The sequence below is a fragment of the Phocoena sinus genome, chromosome 2 (genome assembly GCF_008692025.1).
Source record: "Phocoena sinus isolate mPhoSin1 chromosome 2, mPhoSin1.pri, whole genome shotgun sequence".
Lineage (NCBI taxonomy): Eukaryota > Metazoa > Chordata > Mammalia > Artiodactyla > Phocoenidae > Phocoena > Phocoena sinus.
This window is the reverse complement of record NC_045764.1, coordinates 176831813-176853704: the sequence shown is the minus strand read 5'-3', so window position 1 is coordinate 176853704 and position 21892 is coordinate 176831813. Positions and strand designations below refer to the sequence as shown.

The 21892-nt window shown below is 45.0% G+C and overlaps 1 protein-coding gene across 5 annotated transcripts in view; it reads right to left on the bottom strand.

The window, feature by feature from the left end:
- TDRD9 (tudor domain containing 9) overlaps nucleotides 1-21892 on the bottom strand; it is a 79582-nt gene that overhangs the window by 39783 nt on the left and 17907 nt on the right. For all 5 annotated transcript variants that reach the window (XM_032624147.1, XM_032624146.1, XM_032624148.1 and 2 more), the window contains 5 exons: nucleotides 11284-11348; nucleotides 9484-9538; nucleotides 9249-9333; nucleotides 7824-7881; nucleotides 4624-4728 (listed from right to left, as the gene is read on the bottom strand). In XM_032624147.1, the coding sequence (XP_032480038.1) occupies nucleotides 4624-4728; nucleotides 7824-7881; nucleotides 9249-9333; nucleotides 9484-9538; nucleotides 11284-11348 (368 nt within the window). The remainder of the gene's footprint in view (nucleotides 1-4623; nucleotides 4729-7823; nucleotides 7882-9248; nucleotides 9334-9483; nucleotides 9539-11283; nucleotides 11349-21892) is intronic.

Genomic DNA, 21892 nt, shown 5'->3' with positions numbered 1-21892 from the left:
CCCACCTGTGGAGCCTGGACCCCCATCCCCTTCTGCCCCCACCCACCTGTCCTGCCACAGGAGACTGAGTGCAGAGTCCAGAATGCTGCCTCCGCCACCATCTATCCACCGTATCTTCAAATGACAGGACTGTCTAAATGGAAAATCCCAAGGTAATGACAAAACCAAAATCAACTCCTAGAACTAATCGGTGAAATCAGCAAGTCACAGGGCACAATACCAACACACAAAAATCAATCACATTTCTATACACTAGAAACGAACATGTGAAAACCGGAATTAAAAACGCCATCACAGGGCTTCCCTGGTGGCGCAGTGGTTGAGAGTCCGCCTGCCGATGCAGGGGACACGGGTTCGTGCCCCGGTCCGGGAAGATCCCACATGCCGCGGAGCGGCTGGGCCCGTGAGCCACGGCTGCTGAGCCTGCACGTCCGGAGCCTGTGCTCCACAACGGGAGAGGCCACAACAGTGAGAGGCCCGCATACCGCAAAAATAAATAAATAAATAAATAAATAAATAAATAAAAATAAAAACGCCATCACAATTGTTATAATCCCTCCAAATTACTTAGGTGTAAATCTAGCAAAACATATACAGGGATCTGTATGCTGAAAATAACAAAATGCTGATTAAACAAATCAAAGACGACCTAAATAAAGGGAGACACACTATGTTCAGGGATACGCAGCTTCATCAGAGCAAATATATCAATTCTCCACAAACTGATGTACAGGTTAACACAATTCCTAGCAAAATCACAGGAGGCTTTTTTGTGTGTGAATATAGACAAGATTATTCTAAAGTCTATATGGAAAGGCAAAGTAGAATAGCTAAAACAATTCTGAAAATGAAGAATAAAGTGGGAGGAATCCATCTGTTTCGTGATAAGTCTTACTATACAGTGATCAAGACAATGTGGTATTGGTAGAGAGAAAAACACACAGATAATAGAACGTAATGAAGAATCAGAAATACACCCAGGAAAGTACACCCAAGCGATGTTTCACAAAGGCACAGAAGCCTTCAACGGGAGGAGAACAGTGGTGCAGGAACAGCTGGGCATCCATAAGCAAACCTCACACCATCTACAAAAGTTAATTCAAATGGATCACAGATACAAATGCAAAACATATCTACGAAATGTCTAGAAGAAAACACAGGAGAAAAATCTTTGCAACCTAGGGCTAGGTGAAGAGTTTTTCACATGACACCAGAGGCATGATCCATAAAATGAGAAACTGATAAATTAGACCACACCAAAATTTAAAACTTTTTCTCTATGAAATACCCTGTTAAGAGGATTAAAAGACAAAATACAGACTGGGTGAAATATTTGGAAACCACCTATCTAATAAAGGACTGTATCTAGTATATATAATATAAAGAACTCCCAAAACTCAACAATAAAAATACAAACAATCCAGTTAGAAAATGGGCCAAAGACTTGAACAGACATTTCACTGAAGAGATACAGAAGACAAATAAGCATAAGAAAAGACATTTAACCTCATTAGCATTAAGGAAATGCAAATTAGAATTGCAATGAGATATTATTATGTACCTTTTAGAATGGCTAAAATAAAAAATAGTGGTATACCAAATGCTGGCAAGGATGTGAAAAAAACAGATCTCACACATTGCTGGTACAACTGTAAAATGGTACAGCCACCATGGAGAAAGTTTGGGGCAGTTCCTTATAAAAGTAAACATATACTTACCATACCACCCAGTAATTGCACTCCTGGGCTTTTATCCCAGAGAAATGCAATTTTATGTCCACACAAAAACTTGTACATCAATATTCACAGTAGCTTTATTTGTAATCGCCAAGAACTACAAACAGCTCAAATGCCCCTCAACAGGTGAATGGTACTGTTGACCTTAAAAATAAAATAGTAATTGGGACTTCCCTGGTGGTCCAGTGGTTAAGACTCCACGCTCCCAATGCAGGGGGCCTGGGTTCGATCCCTGGTCAGGGAACTAGATCCTGCGTGCCACAACAAAAGATCCCAAGTGCCGCAACTAAAAGATGCCGAGTTCCGCAACTAAGACCTGGTGCAGCCAAATAAATAAATATTCAAAATAAATAAATAAAAACAGTAATTTTACCAGCAAAATGGGTTTATTCAGAAATAGCAGAGAATTGCAATTTGGGACAAGCAAGCTATGGCCAAAACCATAGGCAAGTCCCATATAAAGAAGAGGAACATTATTTTATAGAGAAAAAGGAGGAAGCTGGGGGGGTTATTTTGAACACAAGTCCACTGGAGAAAAGTGAGAGTTCAGGGTGGGGACGGTTTCTCACTGGCCGAGTTGCTGGGGCAGATGACTTCTTGTGGGAGATGCAAGGCACAGTTTTTCCTGTTGGAGCCTATAACTGATGCTTTTTTCCTGTTGCTGGTTCTTGTTGGCATCTGAAGCTGACAATTCTTCCTATAATTGAGCTCCAGTGGTACTTCAGGTGGTACCGCACAAGAGCGCCCCCTTCTGACCTCCCCCTCCATTTTAGAGAGGTTTCCCTTTACTAATTTTCAAAATACAATGGAATATTATTCAGCAATAAAAAGGAAACTTTTGACACATGCAGCAACTTGGATGGAGCTTAAGGACACTACACTTCACTACAAGTGAAGAAAGCCAATCTTAAAAGGTTATATGCGGTATGATTCCACCTAAATAATGTCCTTGAAAGGCCACAGCTATGGCTATGAAGAAGGGGTTCGAGGTCGGCAGAGAGTGGCAGGGGACAGTGTGGCTAGAGATGCAGCACCAGGCAGCGCCTTCAAGGCAGCTGGAACAGTTCTGTGTCCTGACCGTGGCGGTGGCTACACATGGGATCAACTGGAGAGAGGCCTGCACAGTGTGAACCTGGGCAACTGACTAGGGTCCGCGGTCCAGCCCTGTGCTGACATCAGCTGCCTGGGCTGACGCTGCACTGAGGTAGGAGGTGTCACCACTAACAAGCTGAGATGCTGGGGCTAGGGTTCAAGGGACTCTATGTACTATTTTTTGCAACTTCCTGTATGGGAAAATTTTTCTAATCATAGAAATTTTGCACATACAAAAAGACAAAGGATACAATTCCTATAATCTCAAGACTGACCCAAAAATAATCACTTTAAACATTTTTGTGTATCTATTGGGTTGGCTTTTTTCCATTACACCTTATGGCAAAAACCAAACGAACTTTTTGGCCAACAATATTTCTAATCACTTCTTCTAAGCATAGTTTTATGTTCTGGGTTTTTTTTGGCGGGGGTGGGGGTTGAGATGATTATAACAATACATAATTTTTCCCAAGGTGATGAGAAGCTCTCTATGACCATATTTCAGTGACTCCTTAATCACTCTCTTTTTTTAAAATTAATTAATTAATTTTTTTGGCTGTGTTGGGTCTTCATTGCTGCACGTGGGCTTTAGTTGCGGTGAGCGCGGGCTACTCTTCGTTGCGGTGCGTGGGTTTCTCATTGCGGTGTCTTCTCTTGTTGCGAAGCATGGGCTCTAGGCGTGCGGGCTTCAGTAGTTGTGGCACACGGGCTCAGTAGTTGTGGCTCACGGGCTCTAGAGCGCAGGCTCAGTAGTTGTGGCACATGAGTTTAGTTGCTCCGTGGCCTGTGGGGTCAGGGCTCAAACCTGTGTCCCTTGCACTGGCAGGCGGATTCTTAACCACTGCGCCACCAGGGAAGTCCCTTAATCATTCTCTTAATCCCTCTCCAGGCAAGTCATTTCAAGAGAGGTAACACGACAACATGGTTAAAGTTGTGGGCTGTAGCCGTACGTCCGGGTCCTAGTCTCGGTCCCAGCACTTCCCAGGGTAACCCGAGCAGGCTACTCCTTCTGTGTGTCGGCTGCATCACTGAGAAGTCGGGGTGTTAACAGCGCGCTATCTCACTGGGGGAATGAGGGGTAAATGCGTAAGTACACGGAAAACACTTAGACTCGTGCCTGGCCTGTGGCGAGCATTCAGTAAATGTGGCCTCTATTCTGTTTTTTGATGTGGTAGCTTTATGACCCAACCCAACAGGTATTCTTGGAGCAGTCCTTCAGCTGTCCTCCCTGAAGGCTCTCTCATAAAGCACAAGCTACGTCTCAGTCCATGGCGAGAAGGCTGTGCCCTGGGGCCACTCCCCGCAGGCAATTGCACGGCCACTGTGGCCAAAGCCCCCCCCACCCCCCGACATCCTGGCCCCGACAAACGACTCCACATCCTCATCTCCCCAGCAATACACCGTGTGCACTCGCAGAAAAGTATGCCCCTCCGTGGAGCCGGCTCAGCTCAGGAAAGATCATCCCGGAAGGAGGACAACTTGGAGAGAAGTCACAGGAAGGACTAACAGCAATTTGCAAGGGACCCACACGGCTTCCGTAACTAGTCACTGTGAAAGATGACAGGACTCTCATCCAGTATGTGCAAAGGCTCTTACCTACTTCAATGGACACGAGGAGGATCGTGGATTTGACCAGAGAGCCTGACAGTATGAAATGCTGTTGCTTAGAACTTAAAACCAGTTCCAATAAAGGAAATCTCTGAGTATGACTAAAGGTACAAAAAGCAAAAAATTCAAGAAGACACCCGAATGCGCCACCAACTCCTATTATTGTGCTGGAACACAAATGCCTTACCTTTTCTCTGATCACAACTGGTTTTAGAGGCCCAACTCAATCGCAGGCTCTGGTAATTCGTATCTTCATCACAAACCAGAGTTCTAGTCAAACAAAAATCTATAACTGTCATTTAAAAAAGAGAATGTAAATACCAGGCTAGCAAAAAATAATTGTGTAACAATCACAATGCGTAGCGATAAGACAATTTATGAAACACGCAGCCTTTACAATTAGTGTACACACAGAAGCCTCTGGAAATGCACCGGCCATTCCCGACTGCCTAGGACGGGGAGGCCGGGGTCCCATTCTTTCTTCTAAGTCCTGGGAGTCTGGGCAGAAAGAACACATGCCCTGTAAGAGCCCACACGTCATAATACGAGCCTACGCGGGCGGCGCAGGAGCACAGGTAAAGTGGGGGACTGCCAGGTCCCAATCCCGTGTGCGCGCTGGCGGGGCGGGGGGGGTGGGTGGACAGCCGCTCTCAGCATCTCTGTGCTGCAGTGTCGCGCTCCCAGCCCCTGGAAGGAGAGCAGGCAGCTGGCGGGGCGGTGCTGGCTCCTGTCCCGGCCCGCCTCGGCCTCGGCCTGCTCCTCAGCGCCGCTTCCCTCCTCAGCAACCTCCTGCTCACTGACTGCGCTACCACCACCAGCCCTCCTTGCTGGCTCCCCAGGGCTCTTGAACACTCCTCCCGCCATAGCGTTTGGGGATCTCCATTCCCATAAAAACGGTGCTGGCAGCGCCAAGGCCCTCGGTTTCGAGACCCCATCTCCCACCTGTCTCAGCATCTCCTTCCCACCACCCTACCTGACCCCCCCGCAATCTCAATCGCAAGCATCTTTCCCTGGCACCAGGCCGCTTTCCTCCCCTCCCACCCCCCCACCCCCGTCCTGTAACCCTACCCTTAATCCCTACAAACGGACCTGCCATCTGTGCACGTCAGGGCCTGCTGCTAACTGTCCCCCCCTCCGCCTAATGACCTTCCTTCCCTCCTGACCAAGCCACGGGCTCCCAGCCCCCACTGTGACCACTCCACACATCTGCCTTGACCCCTGGCCTCCTGTCACCCTGCTCTGCTCAGCTGACTCGACCCCAGGCCTCCTGATCACAGCTCTCCACCTACACCGCGCAGCCCAAGTAGCGGGAGAGGGGAGAAACAAAACGGGCTGTAGGCTGACGGTGCCCTTTAAGCTCCCGGTCGCCAGCGGCCCTCGGGACTCAGGCTGCCCCGTCCATCCAGCCTCCTCACACCTCCGGCACTTCCTGTCCCGCTGGCTTTCAGCTGAGGCCTGGCCTCTGGCTCACGGGGAACGCAGAGGCCATCAGAGGACCCTGCACCCCCTCGGCAGCACCCCTCCGCCCTCATCGGCCTCCTCCCCAGGATGGGAGCCAAGCCGCCCACCAGGTGCCTCGCCCCGCCCCCACGGCCGGCTCCCACGCGTCCTCTGCACCTCTGGGCCCCGCGCCGCCTGGCACACACGTTCTCCCGGCCCGCCAGCGCTCCGGCCGCTGCCCCGGCTCTCCGCCCGCCCGTCACAGACACCACCTCAGGAGCGCCGTCTGGCTTCACGACCCCCAGTGCCTCGGCGCCGACCCTCCGTGACCCCTCCAAGCCGGCCGCGCCTCCACAGGCTCCCCCCTTGAACCGCCCGCTCATGATCCCTGGGCGGCGCGGAGCCCTCGCCCTAACCTCCTCAAGGCCGCCACCAGGACATCCGCCGCCGCCTCAACAGCCCGGGCCAGTCTCCGCTGACTCCCGGGGATGGGGCGCATGGCGGGGAGTCACCACGAGCCATGAAACCGCTGCACCCGACCCCTCAGCAAGTCAAATCCCTGCAGGCTCCACCCAGGAATGGCCGCCTCCGCCTCCGCCCCCCGGGCTCCCCTCCTAAGGCACCCGACGCCCACCGGCCCTCTCCTCGGCCTCATCTCCGTCTCCCCCACCATGTCCCCCACAGGCTGTCGAGCGGACCTGACGTGACGTCGTTCCTCCCTCACAAGTCGCTGACGTCCCCGGCTCCCTCGGGAAAAGCTGGAGTCTCCGATGCCCTGGTGGCCTCCGCGCCCGGTGCCCTGGTGCCCGTGACCCCCCTGACCTCGCCCCGTCCAGCTCGCCCGGCCTCCCGGCTGTCCTGCGCTCCTTCAGGGACTTGGCGCCTCCTGTCCCTTCTACAGAAACGCCCTTCCCACAGATGCCCCCACTGGCCGCTGCCCCCGCAGCTCCGGCTGCCCCTCCCTGACCCCTGCCCCGCTCCTCCACCTCTTCCTCTGGACATGCGGCAGTCTACCTGGCGGCACGTGGCTGTTTGTCTAACTGATTGCCTGCGTGTCAACACCCGCCCCCCATGTGTCAGGAGAACGGAGCCTCGCCTGTTTGTGCACTGTCCCCGCAGCACCTGGACGGCCGCTGGCCCAGACGGAGGGCTGCCGTGGCGCCGGCTGACCTGTCCTAGCCACACTGGCCACCTTGCTGCTCCTCGCAGCTGCTCCCCACGCTGTCCCGCCTCTTTCCACGCTCACTCCTCACCCAAGTCACGCCTTCCTCAGCTATCACGTCCTCACAGAGGTGTTCCCACATCACCCCATCTAAAAGGTCATTTACCCAATTAACTGTAACCGCTTTCTCTGATTTATTTCCCTACATAACATCTACCTCGACCTGAAATTGCACCTATTTCTTCCCCTGCTAACTGCCTGGCTCTCCCACCGGAAGACAACACGCCTCACTCGCCCCGTCCGCCTGCCCACAACCGAGAACAGCGCCCGGCAAGCGTCAGGTTCCCGAACACGAATTAACGCAACCTCACAGCGTCATCAAGGACACACACGTGGGAGGCCAGACTATGAGTGGCCTCACCCCGCGCTGACGTGGTGTTTTTCTTAACGACCTGCAGCAACGGGGCGGGCTCGGGCCCCTCCCTCCAGTCACTATGTCCAGCAGGGGCAGCCCCAAAGCTCTCCTACTGCCCACAGTGCCCCGGGGACGCCCCCGATCGCTTCCTGTGTGTGTTAGTAGCTGCGCCGCAGAGGTTGCCCGGCTGAACAGACACGTGAGCTCAGAGGAGGGTCGGGGAGAGAGATGTACAGGAGGAACTTCGGAACCCACTTTCCTACATTCTCTCCTCCAGAACAGGGGAAGAGACGGGGAAGCACAACTCCTGAGGGGGACACAGGCTACAAATACTATGGTTTACTTTGTGAGGAGAACAGCAGGATCTCACCATATTTGACGTCTGGAACCGTGACAGAACTCTCCGCAATGTTGGTAGACAGAATGACCTATCAAACATCAAAAAGGATCTGACACGCTCACTGTATACAGGAAAGCATTAGGTACTGGGCTCAAATTTTGAAATTAGCCATTTTTTCTATTTCATACAGAAGTCACAGTTAGTCAAGGGTCCTGGGGGCGGGGCACGAGGAGGAGTCAGTGCAGCGCGGACTCAGCAGCCAAACCTGCTCTGAATCCCAGCTCTGCTCGACCCCAGCGCTGGACCCTGGACTACGTAACCTCAGTTTTCTCATCTACAGAATGGAGATAACAATAATATCTTCCCTATTACTTGAGTTAATAAACGTGAAACGCTTAGAACTGCTCCAGGCGTGAACCAAGTGCTCAATAAACATTAGCTATTACCTGTAGCGCCAGCATCCAATCACTGGACACCTACTTCGTGTCAGGCACTGCAGCATTACCACAATTTAAGGTCGGACATATATTATTTTAATTAACCTTCCTAACAGCTCTGCAAGGTAAGTGTTATCGACTCTACTTTCCAACAGTAAAATTAAGTCTGAGAAGCGATGTGCTCAGAGGCACACACCTACAGGGGACAGAGACCCATGTCATCTGTCCAACTCCCCACGCATACTCTTAACCCCTACACCTCAATGTTAAGGTACAGCCTTTTCCTGGTGGACTCATTCCAGGGGTCCAGTGGAAGCCCCTGATGTACCGAAAACCAGGCCCATGCAACACAGAAGGTTGCATAAAAGCAGCAGGCAAGAAACAGGGCAAAGACAGCTCTCCCTGACCTCAGATATGATAGCTTCAGGGGGTCTTGGAATTACCCAGGGGCACAGAGCACAACCAGGCTAAAGTTCCCAGGAAGGTCTGTAGTACATAAGAGCCCTGAGTTGCCATGCAAGGTCTAGGCTGCCCCTAGAGATGCAGAACCTTCTCACTGGAATCAAGGGGACTGGGCTGCATGTCTGGAGTCCCTGATGATCTCAAGCAGCACTAGAAGGGTTGTGATAAGACAATCCCATCATTCACACATAAAAAAGAAAATTAAAGAAATACTCTTAAACCAGGACTAAGAATGTGGGTTCTAACCAAAACCTCCAGCACAGTGCCAGGGACAAGAGAACAGTCCCACAGTTTGAGAACTGCTGGGGGTAAGAGGCACTGAAATCCACTAGAAACAAGGTCCTGAGACTGAGGAACTAAAAAACCTTAGCAAACTGACTTATAAAATACAGACAAAATGAAATAACATACTCATCAGGCAAGTGCTTGTTTAGGTGACTAACCACCAGCTACAGAACATATCGTACAAACAGCTGGAATGTCAGCACTTCTCATGAGCAGAGTCTCTAAGGAAAATGTACCTAAGTGCTCAGAAACGGTCTCCCAGCTGTCCTACCTTTCTGTACCCAGGCACTGGACTTAAAAACACATTATTCTGTTCTTCCAAAGTCACACTTGAATGGAGTGGATAGACCTGTAACCTAAGAAAGAAGTAAATGAAATAAAATATCCATAAAGACTAGATATATATGAAAATGAATAACTACTCATTGAGATCATTAAAATTATTTAAGCTAGAAACAATACAATGCTTTACAAGTAAAAATACAACAGTATCATTTTAAACACACCTTTTATGAACCATGTTTGTGAGAAGTTCATGCATATAGTTTATTTCACCCAGACCTAGGGAAGAAAAAAAGTGGAGGGGGAAAAAAAGATTTGTATTTATTTCTAGAAAACAACCTTTAAATTAAGATGACATCTTTTATAAATATGGCTCTACCAATTCATTTTATCTGACTTTTTTATCCTCTTCACCTAAATATATCAAAATTACAAGTGAAAAATGCATAATGACACTGACTACCACTAACTCAAAAATATGAGAAAAACCATATTCTTTCTATGTTTTCCTTTCCACAGCAATGGCCTGTGAGTGCTGGCCATAGGAGATGAGTAATTTTACATTCCTCTCTTCCCGCCACTGGTTTTCCAAATGTCCTACTTTGATTATGCAAAATTTTACAACCAAAAATTAATATTTAAAAAGTCTTTGTCACAGAGATGTTTTAACTTTTTTTCATAAGGTTCATATTTGTAAGTAAAGCATGATTGCAGATATAATTAGTTAAGATGAGGTCACAGTGGAGAAAAATAGGCCTTTATTCCAATAGGACTGGTGTCCTCATAAGAAGACACCTGCACAGAAAACGCCACGTAACGATCAAGGCAGAGATAGAAGTATTGCAGCCACAAGCCAAGGAGGGCCAAAGACTGACGGCCAAGAGAAGCTGGGAAGAGTCAAGGAAGGATACTACCCAGAGCCTCAGAGGGCGCAGGGCCCTGCTGACACCTTGATTTTGAACTTCTAGTCTCCAGCAGAGTGAAAGATCTCTTGTTCTAAGCTTTCTGGTTTATAGCACTTTGTTACAGTAGCCCTAAAAAAACTAACACAGAACCACTCCCCAAAGATCAATTAATGAAATAAATGTACTGTCAAATGAACTCACATAAACACATAAAAGAAAAACAACAAACTAAACTGTAAAGTACCATTTATACATGTTTTATTCAGGCAATGTTTAGCAGTTAGAAAGCATTTCTTTCACATCAGGTGTTCTTAAGATAGTACTGCCCTGACTCTACTTTGGTCATTTCTTCCTTGATACAATATTATGCACACAGCAATCACTGACAAATATTTATTGGGACAAATGCAACTCCATACCACTGTCAGCTAATGCTTGTTTCCTGGATATAAAGCTAATCCGTATCAACCTAAGCAAAACATGATCAAAGTTCTAAACTCCCACGCTGCATTCCAAAGTAAAATGTTACTTTATTCATGCTTTTTGTTCTCCACCACAAGTAGCACAAATACTCATGTTCTACATATTACCTTGCAACAGCAAAGAATACACGAATTACTGTCATAAGGTTTCCTCAGCTATACCACTTGATTAAAAAATCAAAATCATCATTTTGAAAAAGTACAATTTAACAAAAATTAATCTTTAAGTATCTTAAGAGATTATTTTGTCAAATACTGAAGAAAAAGGAACTCAAGGGCTACCCTGATGATTTTCATGGTATTACAATAATGGTATTGTTATTAAATAAGCTTTAAATACAGATAGATGACAATTACTTCACATTTACAACCATATGTATGAAACAGCAAATTTAACATAGCCAATTTTTTCTGAAGGGGGTCAGACTGCCCTCAAAAAGTTCACCTGTTCATTATCAACGTTTTTAGCAACACAAAGGTTATAGTAAGAAGTCAAACCGAAAATCACATTTATTCACATTCCCAGAGTCTAAAAAGAATAAACCCGCACTACAAATACCATTTTTCACAATATGTGCGAGACACAAACTAGTCTCCATCCAGCGCAGATTCTAGATCACGGAAGAATGACACTCACCTGGCAAAAACACCAACACACTGCTCCGCTCTGACACAAACGGGGTGCCCGACCAGGTCTTGGTCCTGTTAAAATGTGAAGTGCACAAGTATTAATCAAGGCTAAGTAGCCACTGTTCTTCCAGAATCCTCATATTATGGCTTCTGACCCTGAAAGGTTCTTACATCTAGGTCATCGAGTATAATTTTCCTTCTTTTACATAAGAAAACACAGAGGCCCCAGGACGTGAGACACTGTCCAAAGCCCCAGGATCACCCAAGGGACCCCAAGCCTCTTGACTACTTTCTCCCATAAAAACTGACTATCTGAAAAAGTCTTCTTTGAAATTCAGTTGCTGTAATCCAGAACCTCAAAATACAAAACATTTAGAAAAACTACTACAAACAAAACTTCAACTCCAAGGAATCCAAACTATTATTAGAAAGCATGTTTATAGACCAAGATCTCAAACTGTCCTCTCGCCTCCCTGCTGTTAGCAACATATTTAAGTTGTGCGAAGTCAGAACTTTCATTCCTCCACAAACCCTTGAGCCCCTCCCCTGTGCCAGGCCCTCCTCCAGCAGGCAGGCACAGCAGAAAGACAGACAAGGTCCCCACTCTTTGGAGCTTACATTCTAGCTAGAGAGACAGACAAGAAGCAAGGGAATCAGCCCCTTCAGTTCAGCAGTAAGACCGTGACAAGAACAAAGAGGGGACAAAGAGCCACGGAGCTGCAGTTACTAGTTTACCCCTCTCACCCCCTCCTCTTTCTTTGCAGTTACTGTTCCCAGGCACAGCATGGATTGTTGTTTCTTGACTGTTCCAAGAAAAAAATAAAGATTAGAGTGGAAATCAATGAAATAGAAAAAGAAAAACAACAGAATAACAAAAACCTAGCTCTTTGAAAAGATCAACAAATTGACAAATCTACCTAGTCTGACCAAAAGAAAAAAAGCGAGTCCATATACTACAATGAGAAATGAAAGAGAAGACATTACTACTAGTCCTAAAAAGACACAAACTACTGAAACTGACCCAAGAAAAAACAGACAATCTGAATAGATCTATAACAAACAACAAGACTGAATTAGTAATTTTAAAACTACCCATAAAGAAAGCCCAGACCCCAATGGCTTCACAGCTGAATTCCAAAAAACATTCAAAGAAGTAATACCAATTCTTCACAAACTCTTCCAAAAAAACAGAACATTTCCCAACTCATTTTATGAGGCCAGTATTACCCTGATACCAAAACCAGACAGACATAGGAAAACTACAGACCAATACCTTAAGAATATGAATGTAAAAATCCTCAACAAAATACTAAGTAAACCAAATCCAGCAACGTATAAAAAGAAGCATACACCATGACCAAGTGGGATTTATCCGAGGGATGCAAAGTTGATTTAACATCTAAAAAATCAACAAAGACAAAAATCACATGATTATCTCAATAGACAAAAATCATCTAATAAAATCTAACACACTTTCATTTAAAAAACACTCAGCAGGACTTCCCTGGTGGCACAGTGGTTAAGAATCCGCCTGTCAATGCAGGGGACACGGGTTTGAGCCCTGGTCCAGGAAGACCCCACATGCTGCAGAGGAACTAAGCCCGTGTGCCACAACTACTGAGCCTGCACTCTAGAGCCCATGAGCCACAACTACTGAAGCCTGCGCACCCAGAGCCCACGCTCCACAACAAGAAAAGCTACCACAATGAGAAGCCCGCGCACTGCAACAAAGAATAGCCCCCGCTCGCTGCAACTAGAGAGAGCCCATGCACAGTAACAAAGACCCAACGCAGCCAAAAATAAATAAATAAAGTAATTAATTAATTAAAAAAAAAGAACACTCAACAAACTAGAAATAGAAGTGAACTTTCTCAACCTGATGAAGGTCATCTACAAAAAGCCCTCAGCAAACATGATAACCTAACAGAGAAAGATGGATATTTTCCCCCTATGATCAGTAACAAGACAAGGGCATCCACACTTGACACTTCTTTTCAACAATGTACTGGAGGTTCTAGCCAGGGCAGTTAGGCAAGAAAAAGAAATACAAGGCATCCAGATTGGAAAAGAAGAAATAAAACTATCTTTATTCAATAGATGACATGATCTTATATACAGAAACCCTAAGGAATCCTCCTAGAACTAATAAATGAGTTCAACAAAGTTGCAGAATATAAGATCAATAAACAAAAATCAATTGTTGGGGACCTTCAAGATGGCAGAGGAGTAAGACATGCAGATCACCTTCCTTCCACATCAAAAATACATCTACATGTGGAACAACTCTTACAGAATACCTACTGAACCCTGGCAGAAGACCTCAGACTTCCCAAAAGGCAAGAAAATCCCCATGTACCTGGGTAGGGCAAAAGAAAAAAGAAAAAACAGAGACAGAAGAAACAATAGGGATGGGACCTGCACCTCTAGGAGGGAGCTGTGAAGAAGGAAATGTTTCCACATGCTAGGAAGACGCCTCACTGGCGGAGACGGGGAGTGGCGGGGGAAGCTTCGGAGCCACGGAGAAGAGCGCAGCAACAGGGTGCAGAGGGCAAAGCGCAGAGATCCCTGCACAGAGCATCCGTGCCGACCAGCACTCAGCAGCCCGAGAGGCTTGTCTGCTCACCCGCCCAGGGGCAGATGGGGGCTGGGAGATGAGGCTCGAGCTTCGGAGGTCAGATCCCAGGGAGAGGACTGGGGTTGGCTGCGTGAACACAGCCTGAGAGGGCTAGTGTATCACAGCTAGCCAGGAGGGAGTCTGCGAAAAAGTCTGGACCTGCCTAAGAGGCAAGAGACCACTGTTTCGGGGTGTGCAAGAGAGGGGATTCCTTCCCTGCCTACCCACAGAAGGCAGAGCACCGCCTAAGCAAGCTCCAGAGATGGGCATGAGCCGCGGCTATCAGCTTGGACCCCAGAAACAGGCATGAAACGCTAACGCTGCTGCTGCTGCCACCAAAAAACCAGCGTGAAAAGCGCAGGTCACTATCCACCCCCCAACCCCCTGCCCCGGGAGTCTATGCAGCCCGTCACTGCCAGGGTCCCGTGATCCAGAGACAACTTCCCCGGGAGAACACACGGCATGCCCCAGGCTGTTGCCACATCACAGCCGCCTCTGCCGCTGCAGGCTCGCCCTGCGTTATAATTATGACTACCTTACCCCTCACTTCCCCCTGGCCTGAGTGAGCAATAGTCCCCTAATGAGCCACTGCTTTAACCCCCTCCTGTCTGGGCGGGAACAGATGCCTGAGGGCAACCTACATGCAGAGGAGGGGCCAAAACCAAAGCTGAACCCCAGGAGCTGTTCAAACGAAGAAGAGAAAGGGAAATCTCTCCCAGCAGCCTCAGGAGCAGTGGATTCAATCCCCACAATCAACTTGATGTACCTGCATCTGTGGAATACCTGAATAGACAACGAATCGTCCCAAAACTGAGGCAGTGGACTTGGGAGAAACTGTAGACTTGGGGTTTGTTCTCTGCGACTGATTTGTTTGATTTTCATGTTGATCTTAGTTTAGTTTTTAGCACTTGTTATCATTGGTGGGTTTGTTTACTGGTTTGGTTGCTCTCTTTTTTTTCTTTTATTATTTTTTTATTCTAATAATTTTTAAACTTTTTTTTCTTTCCTTTTTTCTCCCTTTTCGTCTGAACCATGTGGCTGACAGGGTCTTGGTACTCTGGCCTGATGTCAGGCCCGAGCCTCTGAGGTGGAAGAGCCGAGCTCAGGACACTGGACCACCAGAGACCTCCCAGCCCCAGGTAATGTCAATTGGTGAGGGCTCTCCCAGAGATCTCCATCTCAACGCTAAGACCCAGCTCCACCCAACGGCCAGCAAGCTCCAGTGCTGGACACCCCATGCCAAACAACTAGCAAGACAGGAACACAACCCCACCCATTAGCAGAGAGGCTGCCAAAAATCATACTAAGTTCACATACCCCCCCCCCAAAACACCACCGGATGCAGCCCTGCCCACGAGGAAGACAAGATCCAGCCTCATCCACCAGAACACAGGCGCTAGTCCCCTCCACCAGGAAGCCTACACAACCCACTGAACCAACCTCACCCACTGGGGGTAGTCACCAAAAACAATGGGAACTACGAACCTGCAGCCTGCAAAAAGGAGACCCCAAACACAGTAAGGTAAGCAAAATGAGAAGACAGAAAAACACACAGCAGATGAATGAGCAAGAAAAAAACCCACCTGACCAAACAAATGAAGAGGAAATAGGCACTCTACCTGAAAAAGAATTCAGAGTAGTGACAGTAAAGATGATCCAAAATCTTGAAAACAGGATGGAGAAAATACAAGAAACGTTTAGCAAGGATACAGAAGAATTAAAGAGCAAACAATGATGAACAACAAAATAAGTGAAATTAAAAATTCTCTAGAAGGAATCAATAGCAGAATAACTGAGGTAGAAGAACGGGTAAGTGACTTGGAAGATGAAACAGTGGAAATAACTACCGCAGAGCAGAATAAAGAAAAGAGAAGGAAAAGAATTGAGGACAGTCTGAGAGACCTCTGGGACAACATTAAACACAACAACGTTCGAATTACAGGGGTCCCAGAAGAAGAAGACAAAAAGAAAGGGTCTATGAAAATATTTGAAAAGATTATAGCTGAAAACTTCCCTAACATAGGAAAGGGAACAGTCAATCAAGTCCAGGAAGCACAGAATCCCATACAGAATAAATCCAAGGAGAAACACAACAAGACACATATTAATCAAACTATCAAAAATTAAATACAAAGAAAAAATATTAAAAGCAGCAAGGGAAAAGCAACAAATAACATACAAGGGAATCCCCATAGGGTTAAGAGCTGATCTTTCAGCAGAAACTCTGCAAGCCAGAAGGGAGTAGCAGGATATACTTAAAGTGATGAAAGAGAAAAACCTACAACCAAGATTACTCTACCCAGCAAGGATCTCATTCAGATTCTATGGAGAAATTAAAACCTTTACAGACAAGCAAAAGTTAAGAGAATTCAGCACCACCAAACCAGCTTTACAACAAATGCTAAAGGAACTTCTCTAGGCAGGAAACACAAGAGAAGGAAAAGACCTAAAACAACAAACCCAAAACAATTAAGAAAATGGTAATAGGAACATACATATCGATAATTACCTTAAATGTAAATGGATTAAATGCTCCAACCAAAAGACACAGACTGGCTGAATGCATACAAAAATAAGACCTGTACATATGCTGCCTACAAGAGACCCACATCAGACCTAGGGACACATACAGACTGCAAGTGAGGGGATGGAAAAAGATATTCCATGCAAATGGAAATCAAAAGAAAGCTGGAGTAGCAACACTCATATCAGATGAAATAGACTTTAAAATAAAGAATGTTACAAGAGACAAGGAAGGACACTACATAATGATCAAGGGATCAATCCAAGAAGAAGATATAACAATTATAAATATATATGCACCCAACATAGGAGCATCTCAATACATAAGGCAATTGCTAACACCTATAAAAGAGGAAACTGACAGTAACACAATAATAGTGGGGGACTTTAACACCTCACTTACACCAATGGACAGATCATCCAAACGGAAAATTAATAAGGACACACAAGCTTTAAATGACACAAAAGACCAGAGAGATTTAATTGATATTTATAGGACATTCCATCCAAAAACAGCAGATTACACTTTCTTCTCAAGTGCACACAGAACATTCTCCAGGACAGATCACATCTTGGGTCACAAATCAAGCCTCAGTAACTTTAAGAAAATTGAAATCATATCAAGCATCTTTTCTGACCACCACACTATGAGATTAAGAAATCAATTACAGGGGGAAAAAAACATAAAAAACACAAACACATGGAGGCTAAACAGTACGTTACTAAATTACCAAGAGATCACTGAAGAAATCAAAGAGGAAATCAAAAATTACCTAGAGACAAATGGTAATTAAAACATGACGGTCCAAAACCTATGGGATGCAGCAAAAGCAGTTCAAAGAGGGAAGTTTATAGCTATACAAGCCTACCTCAAGAAGCAAGAAAAATCTCAAATAAACAACCTAACCTTACACCTAAACAAACTAGAGAAAGAAGAACAAACAAAACCCAAAGTTAGCAGAAGAAAGAAATCATAAAGATCAGAGCAGAAATAAATGAAATAGAAACAAAGAAAACAACAGCAAAGGTCAATAAAACTAAAAGCTGGTTCTTTGAGAAGATCAACAAAGTTGATAAACCATTAGCCAGACTCATCAAGAAAAAGACAGGGTTTCCCTGGTGGTGCAGTGGTTGAGAATCTGCCTGCCAATGCAGGGGACAGGGGTTCGAGGCCTGGTCTGGGAAGATCCCACATGCCGCGGAGCAACTTGGCCCGTGAGCCACAACTACGGAGCCTGTGCTCCACAACAAGAGAGGCCACGATAGTGAGAGGCCCACGCATGGCGATGAAGAGTGGCCCTCGCTTGCCGCAACTCAAGAAAGCCCTCGCACAGAAATGAAGACCCAACACAGCCAAAAATAAATAATAAATAAAATTTTTAAAAAAGAAAAAGACAGAAGGACTCAAATCAATAAAATTAGAAATGAAAAAGGAGAAGTTACAACAGACACTGCAGAAATACAAAGCATCCTAAGAGACTACTACAAGTAACTCTATGCCAATAAAATGGACAATCTGGAAGAAATGGACAAATTCTTACAAAGGTATAACCTCCAAGACTGAATCAGGAAGAAACAGAAAATATGAACAGACCAATCACAAGCAATGAAATTGAAACTAAAGATTTAATTGAAGATTAAAAATCTTCCAACAAGGGCTTCCCTGGTGGCGCAGTGGTTGAGAGTCCACCTGCCGGGCTTCCCTGGTGGCGCAGTGGTTGAGAGTCCACCTGCCGATGCAGGGGACACGGGTTTGTGCCTCGGTGTGGGAAGATCCCACGTGCCGCAGAGCGGCTGGGCCCGTGAGCCATGGCCGCTGAGCCTGCACGTCTGGAGCCTGTGCTCCGCAACGGGAGAGACCACAACAGTGAGAGGCCCGCGTACCACAAAAAAAAAAAAAAAAAAAAAAAATCTTCCAACAAACAAAAGCCCAGGACCAGATGGCTTCACAGGTGAATTCTATCAAACATTTAAAGAAGCGCTAACACCCATCCTTCTCAAACTCTTCCAAAAAATTGCAGAGGAAGGAACACTCCCAAACTCATTCTATGAGGCCCCTTTCAGCCTGATACCAAAACCAGAGAAAGATAACTACAAAAAAAGAAAATTACAGACCAATATCACTGATGAATTTAGATGCAAAAATCCTCAACAGAATACTAGCAAACAGAATCCAACAACAATTAAAAGGATCATACACCATGATCAAGTGGGATTTATCCCAGGGATGCAAGGATTCTTCAATATACGCATATCAATCAATGTGATACACCATATTCACAAACTGAAGGAGAAAAACCATATGATCATCTCAACAGATGCAGAAAAAGCTTTTGACAAAATTCAACACCCATTTATGATAAAAACTCTCCAGAAAGTGGGCATAGAGGGAACCTACCTCAACATAATAAAGGCCATATATGTCAAACCCACAGCGAACATCATTCTCAATGGTGAAAAACTGAAAGCATTTCCTCTAAGATCAGGAACAAGACAAGGATGCCCACTCTCATCACTATTATTCAACAGTTTTGGAAGTCCTAGCCACAGCAATCAGAGAAGAAAAAGATATAAAAGGAATACAAATTGGAAAAGAAGTAAAACTGGCACTGTCTGCAGATGACATGATACTATATGCAGAGAATCCTAAAGATGCCACCAGAAAACTACTAGAGCTAATCAGTGGATTTGGTAAAGTTGCAGGATACAAAATTAAGGCACAGAAATCTCTTGCATTCCTATACACTAACAATGAAAGATCAGAAAGAAATTAAGGAAACACTCTCATTTACCACTGCAACAAAGAGTAAAATACCTAGGAATAAACCAACCTAGGGAGACAAAAGACCTGTATGCAGAAAACTGTAAGACTCTGTTGAAAGAAATTAAAGATGATACCAACGGATGGAGAGATATACCATGTTCTTGGATTGGAAGAATCAATATTGTGAAAATGACTATACTACCCAAAGCAATCTACAGATTCAATGCAATCCCTATCAAATTACCATTGGCAATTTTTTACAGAACTAGAACAAAAAATCTTAAAATTTGTATGGAGACACAAAAGACCCCGAATAGTCAAAGCAGTCTTGAGGGAAAAAAAACAGAGCTGGAGGAATCAGAATCCCTGACTTGAGACTATACTACAAAGCTACAGTAATCAAGACAATATGGTACTGGCACAAAAGCAGAAATATAGATCAATGGAACAGGATAGAAAGCACAGAGATAAACCCACGCCCCTACGGTCAACTAATCTATGAGAAAGAAGGCAAGGATATACAATGGAGAAAAGACAGTAAGTGGTGCTGGGAAAACTGGACAGCTACATATAAAAGAATGAAATTAGAACACTCCCTAACACCATACACAAAAATAAACTCAAAATGGATTAGAGACCTAAATGTAAGACTGGACACTATAAAACTCTTAGAGGAAAACATAGGAAGAACACTCTTTGACATAAATCACAGCAAGATCTTTTTTGATCCACCTCCTAGAGTAATGGAAATAACAAAAATAAACAAATGGGGGCTTCCCTGGTGGTGCAGTGGTTGAGAGTCCGCCTGCCGATGCAGGGGACATGGGTTCGTGCCCCAGTCTGGGAAGATCCCACATGCCGCGAAGCGGCTGGGCCCGTGAGCCATGGCCGCTGATCCTGCGCGTCTGGAGCCTGTGCTCCGCAACGAGAGAGGCCACAGCAGTGAGAGGCCCGCATACCGCAAAAAATAATAATAATAAATAAATTAAATTAAATAAACAAATGGGATCTAATGAAACTCCAAAGCTTTTGCAAAGCATAGGAAACTACAAACAAGACGAAAAGACAACCCTCAGAATGGGAAAAAATATCTGCAAACAAATCAAGGGATTAATCTCCAAAATATACAAACAGCTCATGCAGCTCAATATTAAAAAAAACAAACAACCCAATCTAAAAATGGGCAGAAGACCTAAATAGACATTTCTCCAAAGAGGACATACAGATGGCCAAGGAACACATGAAAAGCTGTTTAAAATCAGTAATTATTAGAGAAATGCAAATCAAAACTACAATCAGGTATCACCTCACACCAGTTAGAATGGGCATCATCAGAAAATCTACAAACAACGAATGCTGGAGAGGGTGTGGAGAAAAGGGAATTCTCTTGCACTGTTGGTGGGAATGTAAATTGATACAGCCACTACAGAGAACAGTATGGTTGTTCCTTCAAAAACTAAAAACAGAATTACCATATGACCCAGCAATCCCACTCACTACTGGGCATATACCCAGAGAAAACCACAATTCAAAAAGACACATGCACCCCAATGTTCACTGCAGCACTATTTACAATAGTCAGGTCACGGAAGCAACCTAAATGCCCATTGACAGACGAGTGGATAAAGATGTGGTACATATATACAATGGAATATTACTCAGCCATAAAAAGGAATGAAATTGGGTCCTTTGTAGAGATGTGGATGAATCTAGAGACTGTCATACAGAGTGAAGTAAGTCAGAAAGAGAAAAACAAATATGGCATATTAACACATATATGTGGAACCTAGAAAAATGGTACCAATGAACTGGTCTGCAGGGCAGAAAGAGAGACACAGATGTAGAGAACAAACATATGGACACCAATGGGGGAAAGCAGTGGGGCGGGGGTGGGGGCGTGTGCTGAACTTGGAGATTGGGATGGACATGTGTACACTGATGTGTATGAAATGAATGACTAATAAGAACCTGCTATATAAAAAAATAAATAAAATTCAAAAAAATAGATAACTAACAAGGACTTACTGTATAGCACAAGGAACTATACTCAATATTTTGTAATAACCTATAAGGGAAAATAACCTGAAAAAGTATATATATACATACACACACACACACACACACACACACACACACACACACACACATATATAAAACTGAATCAATATGCTGTATACCTAAAACACAATATTGTAAATCAACTATATGTCAGTTTAAAAAAATTGGAAAAAAAAAACAAATATAAGAAGCCTATGTGACATATGGGCCTTATATAAAGGTATTAAAGGTAAACACAAAAACAAAAGTATAAACATCCCTAACTACCAAGAAAAAATTCAAAACATAAAAAGAAAAGGAAGGACCGTGCAATAAATATGACATATCTGAGGCTGAACACATGAGTCATACATCAGTAAGCCTGGATGGCTGAAGCCAATGAGCAAAAGAAAAAGATTCTCAAGTAGCTCACAAAGCAAAACCAACTCTCTGCTATACGCAAAACTCACACTTAGACACTGAGCAATTCAGAAAATGAAAACAAATGGATGGCAACGATTTTAGAGGTAAAGACCAAAGAAAGCAAGAGTTGCAATCTTGATACATGACAAAGTAGAATTCAGACTCCACAGTATTAGGCAAGGCAAAGAAGGGCACAGTATAATGCAGAAGGCCATAGTTCACGACACTGTGACAGTTATGAGTATCTAGCAGCAA